Consider the following 6,285-nt stretch of genomic DNA (forward strand, 5'->3'; position numbering starts at 1 on the left):
TGGTCCCACTCTCCTGGACACCTGTGGGGACACTGAGGCTCCAACAGGAGTTTGCCCAGGGTCACGCGGGAGCAGACCCATCTGGGGGAGCTCTGGGTGCCTGCTTAGAAGCAGGAATCCGCATCAACTAGGAGGTCCTGAGCCCCGTGGGCAGAGGAAGGTCTCTCTCCTCCCCACAGTGCCCCCGACCCCTCGTTTCAGGGCTCAGGATGCGCAGCCAGAGTTTGAGGTTCAACCATATGGCACGGGGAGCCTGTGCCACACAAGCCTGTGGGCCCCTCCCACCCACCTGGCCCCTGGCCGGCCTCCGGCCCTCACTCTAACCCCCAGCCTGTCCGCGGTGCTGGACGTGCTCTGCCTGTCTCCCTGCCGCCCTCTGCTCCTGCCGTGCTGGGCTGGTCCTTCAGGCCCACTGAGGCCCCAGCGTTGCCCTCCCCCCTCGGAGCAGTGATAATATTTCCACCCTATGTTCACAGAGAGAGAATTTGTCTCTCTCTGGGCTGCTGCTCTGGGTGAGGGGAACCACTTGGGGCTCGTGTTTGCCTTGCTCCCCAGACATGAGTGCTCCGCTGAGGGTCCTGTCCAGGCCACACCTCATGAGTGAGCAGACACGTGGTTCTTGACGTTGGCAGTGACCCTTTGTCCCTCCACAGGCCCTGCAGAATGTCGCTGCTATCAGCCTGGCCATCAACTACCCAAACAAGGCAACCCGCCTCTGGAACGTTGAGTGTTAGCCCTGGAACGGTGCACATGCAAGTAGCTGCTCAGCCCCAGGACTTGAGAGCAGACATCTGAACTCCTTCAGGAAGAGGCTGTGGCGTCCGTGCCCGGCTTCCCCTCAGTTCCCACTTGCACTCCACCTCCAAGAATGCACCGCATCATGAGCTAGCCTCCTGCATACGGCACAGCGCGTGAGGACGGCCAGCCAGCCAGAGCCCTTGAGAAAGGAGACCAACCTTCGCCAGAGTTGGTTCCAGTGGAAGCCACAGCCCAGAAGGATCTGAAAGAAGCCTGTGTGGATGGGGTTGTACATCCATTAGCTGGAGCTGCTGGCCCTGCCCTCACGTCAGCACAGTCTGCCCAGAGCTGCCTTCTCGCCAGGACCCCAGTGGCCCCTGCTTGGCCTGGGAGCTCTTCTGCGCTTTCTTGAGACTGGGCGTCCAGACCAAAGCTGCTGCGAGCTTGTCCTGGCCTCCCCCTGGTCCCCAAGCATGCACCTGGCTGTCGCGCAATGTCCTCGGTGAGATCGAGAACCCGTGGACAGGCCAGCAGGCCGCCCACGTGCATTGCTCACACACCGGCTCCCAGCATGCCTGCATTTAGCTGTTTTAACATATTTCAATTTCCACCTGATGTTTTTAGAACAACTGTACAACTGCCTTGCGAGGCCTCAAGGGGTGCCCAAAGGAATGGTCATTCAGAGGACACACTGTTCATGTGAAAGCTTCTATACGTAAAGACTTGAAGTGTTATCCGATGAGAACTTATTTTAGAAGTGAAAAAAAACAAAAAACACACAAAAAATATATGATTTTATTTCTTCTCCATGGTCATAGTCACACACCGCATCGCCTCTGGGAGCGCTTGCTTGATTGGCTGTGACGAGGCAGTAACTGCATTAGTTCTAGTGAATGCTGTTTCCCGTTCTCCTAATGATCGCAGAATGATGACTCTCTTTCCAAAGCCGTGTTTTGGGGAGCGAGGTGGGCCATGGCCGCACCTTAGTGGCACTTGGCGTGGATAGCACCTGAGCCAGCAGCCAGTGCAGGATGGCGTCTGGGCCCCGGGGAAGGCCTCTTGTAGCCAGGGCCACGCTGAGCAGGTTAGCACCACCGTGGCCTCCAAAACTCCCTTTGCAGGGTCTGGGTGGGAAGGCTTCCCTGCGGAAGTGCTTTCTGGGTCAGGAGTCTGAGGGGCGGTCCCCTAGCCCTGGAGTTTGGCTCCCAGCCCACCTGTCCTGTGAGGGGCCCAGGGGAGGAGCAGAGGGCAGGCCCTGAAACGCTGTGCAGAGGCCCGAGGCCTGGGCCCATGGCGTTGGGTGCTTTCACCCTGCTGTACCCCTGGGGAAACCCCATGTTCTCTGGGGGCCCCGGCTCCAACACAGGGGGCCTGGGAGACAAGACAGTACATTCCCCACCTGGCCTCCTGCCGTCTGCGCTCATGACCAGGCTGGCTGACTGAGCCAGGACAGGCGGGCGGCAGGGTCACAGCTCTTGGGGCGTCACTACCGCCTTTGCCCGCTGTCTTCCCATCAGGAGGCTGAATTACAGAGAGGCCGGCCTCCGCAGAGCTGCTCTCTGCTCTCACCCCTGTCCTTCTGGCCACTCTGGCCCCACTTTGCTCAGAGCCCCCCAGCATCCACTTTGCTCAGCTGCTGCTCTACCCTGCACCCCGCCCCCACCTCTGCTCCCCGCATCCGCGGGCCCACAGTGTCTAGAGCAGTGGACGCCAAGACTGGTCGAGGCCAAGCCGCCAGGTAGGAGACAGTGGTGTCATGGAAACATGTGCCTGATAAAGCGATTCTGACCCCAATCCTGTATATTGTAACATGGACACTGCTCCCAGTGGGAGGGGTGACTTATTTTCATCATCGTTTTTAATTTGTTTTCTTACGGGTTTACGATTTTGAATTTTTCTTATTTGTTTGAAAGAAAGAATTTTGATTATATCAAGCTGAGCACGTTCAGCCTGTAAAAAAGATGTTAAGTTGTGGGTAAAATATACAAATGAAGAGAAATATATTGTACAAATTCTATATATAAAAATACAACTGCTTGTGTGTTTTTTCCCTCTCCTTTCCTGTCCTGTTCCTCTGCCTCTATGAGGACCCTGCTTGGAGCATCTGCAAGGCCCAGAAGGATGGAATTGCTGGAATCTCTGGGCCTCGGGGTAGGCGGGACCAGAAGGGTCTTAGCTCCAGGCGGCAGCTACTCTACAAGGCTGAGCCAGGACTGGTGCCGCACGGCAGTCAAAGTCCATGCTCACCTCCGCGTCACGCCTGCACAGTGGCTGCTTGGAGGTTTGCACCCACGCTGGTGTCCTGGTGTCCGCGGGTCAGCCCCTCCAGCCAGACACGCCCCCCCCCCCCCCCCTCAGTGCCTCGCACAGCTCTCAGGGCTGCGGTGCTCCTGCCCCTCAGTGCGGGACTAACATCTGCCTGTCTTTGGGTCTTGGCTTCCTCATCCTTCTGGCTCCCTGGGTCTCTGCTGTGCAGTGCACGGCTGTCCCCTCTTGGCCACCTCCCTGGACCTGAAGACTGGCTTGGGTGAGTTAGAGAGGAGAGACATTTAGGGGGAGCTGGCCATCTCTGACCATCAAGACACCTTGCCTCCAGCTGGGAGCATCCAACACATCACCCCGGAGCCCGGGACAGCCTTCCAGGGACTGGGGGCAGCGGCTGAGACCCAGACTCCACCCTCACCATCTCTCAGGCCAGGATGAGTCTCCGTGGCATCCCTCTGCACGCTTCTTACTCACCGAGTCCCTCTGCCCCGAGTACTCGGACCAGAGGCCATCTGAGCCATGCGCTGTGGGGGACGGAGAGCAGAGAACAGGGAGCAGGAGGACTCAGGGAGCATGAAGACATGGAGAGCGGGAGGACTCGGGGAGTGGGAACATCGAGAGCAGGAGCACACGGGAGCGAGAGGACTCGGGGAGTGGGAGAACTAGAGAGCAGGAGGACACGGAGGATACGGGGAGCGGGAGTGAGAGGACTCGAGGAGTGGGACACGGAGAGGGAGGATACAGGGAACGGGAGCACAGAGCAGGAGGACACGGAGAGTGGGAGGACTTGGGGAGCGGAGGACGTGTTCCCCGCCCGGCCCCCCTCAGGTCTAAGTAGGGACTCATATGTGCTGGACGAGCGTTGGGGTGGGGGGAGGCAGCTCGCGTGACTCTACACTTGAAATCCTCCAGAACAGGGGATCCCTGGGTGGCTCAGGGGTTTAGCGCCTGCCTTTGGCCCAGGGCGCAATCTTCGAGTCCCAGAATCGAGTCCCCCATCGGGCTCCTGGCATGGAGCCTGCTTCTCCCTCTGCCTGTCTCTCTCTCTCTCTCTCCTCTATCGTAAATAAATAAATCTTTAAAAAAAAAATCCTCCAGAACAAAACCTAGGAATTCGGTAGCAAGTTGTGTTATCTTTGTTATTTTCCTGAGCATAAAGCCCAAGGTTTCTACCATCTCAGAGTATCCAGAGCAAGTGGTCTCAAGAAGCTAACTCCTCAACCACGGTTTAGATTGTGTTTGTCATTAGTCATCAGCAAAACCAGTTCCCAGGATATTTTTCAAAGAAGCCATTTCAGGTCAGCCTTGTCCATACTGCCGGGCGCTCCAAGGCTTGATCATCCATGGGACCGGAGTGGTCCCGCCTAGCAGTGGGGGGATTCACACTCCACACCTGGCACTTGGTCAGCTTCTAAGGTCTTTCCTGAGGAAAAGCATTTGTATTACCTGATTACCTTGCCTGAACTTCAGCAACTGCAGCAAAGACTCATCCGGTTCCTGTTAAAGGATAGATAATATCCAGGACCCATCAAACATCTGGAATATTGTAAATAACACTTTTGAATAAATGAAAGAAAACATTCCAGGTCAAGTTATTTCTGTTTAGAACTTATGTTGCTTTTGAATTATTCCAGTGTTTGAAGAACACCCTCAGTACTAGTATTTCAACAGCACCATCTTTTGAAAACGTCTGGATCATGGGATCAATAAAAAATAAATTTGAGGGCAGCCCAGGTGGCTCAGCGGTTCAGCCCAGGATGTGATCCTGGAGACCCAGGATCAAGTCCCACATCAGGTTCCCTGCATGGAGCCTGCTTCTCCCTCTGCCTGTGTCTCTGCCTCTCTTTCAGGGTCTCTCATGAATAAATAAAATCTTTAAAAAAAAAAAAAAAAGAAACTTGAAAAATCAAGATTAAATGTATCAAGTAGTCTGAATATAAAGAGACAAAAAAAAATCAGTTTACAATGTTTCTATCCCACACAAAAAGGATTTGTTGAATCTGATGAGGCTGCCTCTCAACCTATTTCCCTATGTTTTCTTAATCGTTCTGTTTTTCTTTCATAGAAATATTACCATAATCTTAGTTTAATAACAGTTATTATCATTAAAATACAATTCTTTTTTAGAGTCACTGGGGTAGGTGCTGTGACAATTAAAAAAAAAAAAAAAAGGTTCTTAAGTGGGTCCTGGTTCCAGGGGTACATTAAAAGTAACCATAGGCAAGAATTTAAATCAGTTTTGAAGAATTTCCCAAGGAAAATAACTTTTTGGTAAATCTTGCTTCTTCAAAATGATTCTGAGCACAGCTATTTCCATCTCCAATCTCTGGATATGACAATAATAGGTTAACATTAGGATTAAAAAAAATCCAGACCGGGAATCTTCATTTACCATGGAATATGTAAGGAATTTTTGTGGGCAGGACGTTTATGAGAGCTGCCAGCAGTTCAGCGCATCATGACTTGCATAGACAAAAAACACCATTCAAAATGCAGACGATGCCTTGAAACAGATTGCTGGAAATTATTGGCCAAAAAGATCTACTCCCCCCTATTTCTAAATATAACTTTATATTCCGTCTATTATTTATGGGATGACACCTTTTGTCTGGATTGTTTCATTTCAAATGTAGTTGTGAAGACTAAGACCTGTCTTGGATATTGCATAGTATATACCAATAGTCCCAATCCTGATGTGGGAACTGTCTCTTTGACCCCATGAGAATAAGCTATGGAGTTTATTAAAATCCAGATTTCTAGGCTGTACCCCAGAGATTGTGATTCAGCCTCCCATGGGATTCTGATGAGCATGCCCATTTTTGGACTACTGGTCTACACTTTCTACTCTACTAGGGACTGGGAGGCAGGCCAAGGTGAAACTCTGCCACTATAACTGGCCTTGTGGAATCTGAGTCATACAAGTCCAGAGTGTAGCTGATGAACATGTCATCTAGATATGGAGGCAGCTGAGAAGGTGCCAAGAAACTTCTCCAGAGCTCTTTGGTCAAGATGAGTGGCTGCTCCTCTGAGGAGACAGAGGGAATGCATCGCTCCTCAAGCTACAGCAATAGAGTCACCCACTCCAGCTCTTATACCTTGGATACACAGCTTCTCAGGAAGTCACTTTTCTGTAGCTCATGTAATGCTTGTGTCAGCTGATGGGGAAGAAATATTACATATTCCAGGAAGCATGAAATTGCAATGGGGAAGCCTGGAGCTTCGTAATAAATACAAGCAGAAGAAGATAACGACCTCCAAAATGGTTTTTTTTTTAAAAGACTA

The 6,285-nt window shown here is 52.0% G+C and overlaps 1 protein-coding gene across 4 annotated transcripts in view; it reads left to right on the forward strand.

Annotated features, from left to right (window-relative positions):
• Positions 1-2,770, forward strand: part of ZZEF1 (zinc finger ZZ-type and EF-hand domain containing 1) — a 100,930-nt gene extending 98,160 nt beyond the window's left edge. For all 4 annotated transcript variants that reach the window (XM_077893192.1, XM_077893193.1, XM_077893194.1 and 1 more), the window contains one exon: positions 654-2,770. In XM_077893192.1, coding sequence (XP_077749318.1) covers positions 654-734 — 81 coding nt within the window. In that variant the 3' untranslated portion in view covers positions 735-2,770. The remainder of the gene's footprint in view (positions 1-653) is intronic.
• Positions 2,771-6,285: the final 3,515 nt, after the last annotated feature.

Source organism: Canis aureus, chromosome 3 (genome assembly GCF_053574225.1).
Source record: "Canis aureus isolate CA01 chromosome 3, VMU_Caureus_v.1.0, whole genome shotgun sequence".
NCBI lineage: Eukaryota > Metazoa > Chordata > Mammalia > Carnivora > Canidae > Canis > Canis aureus.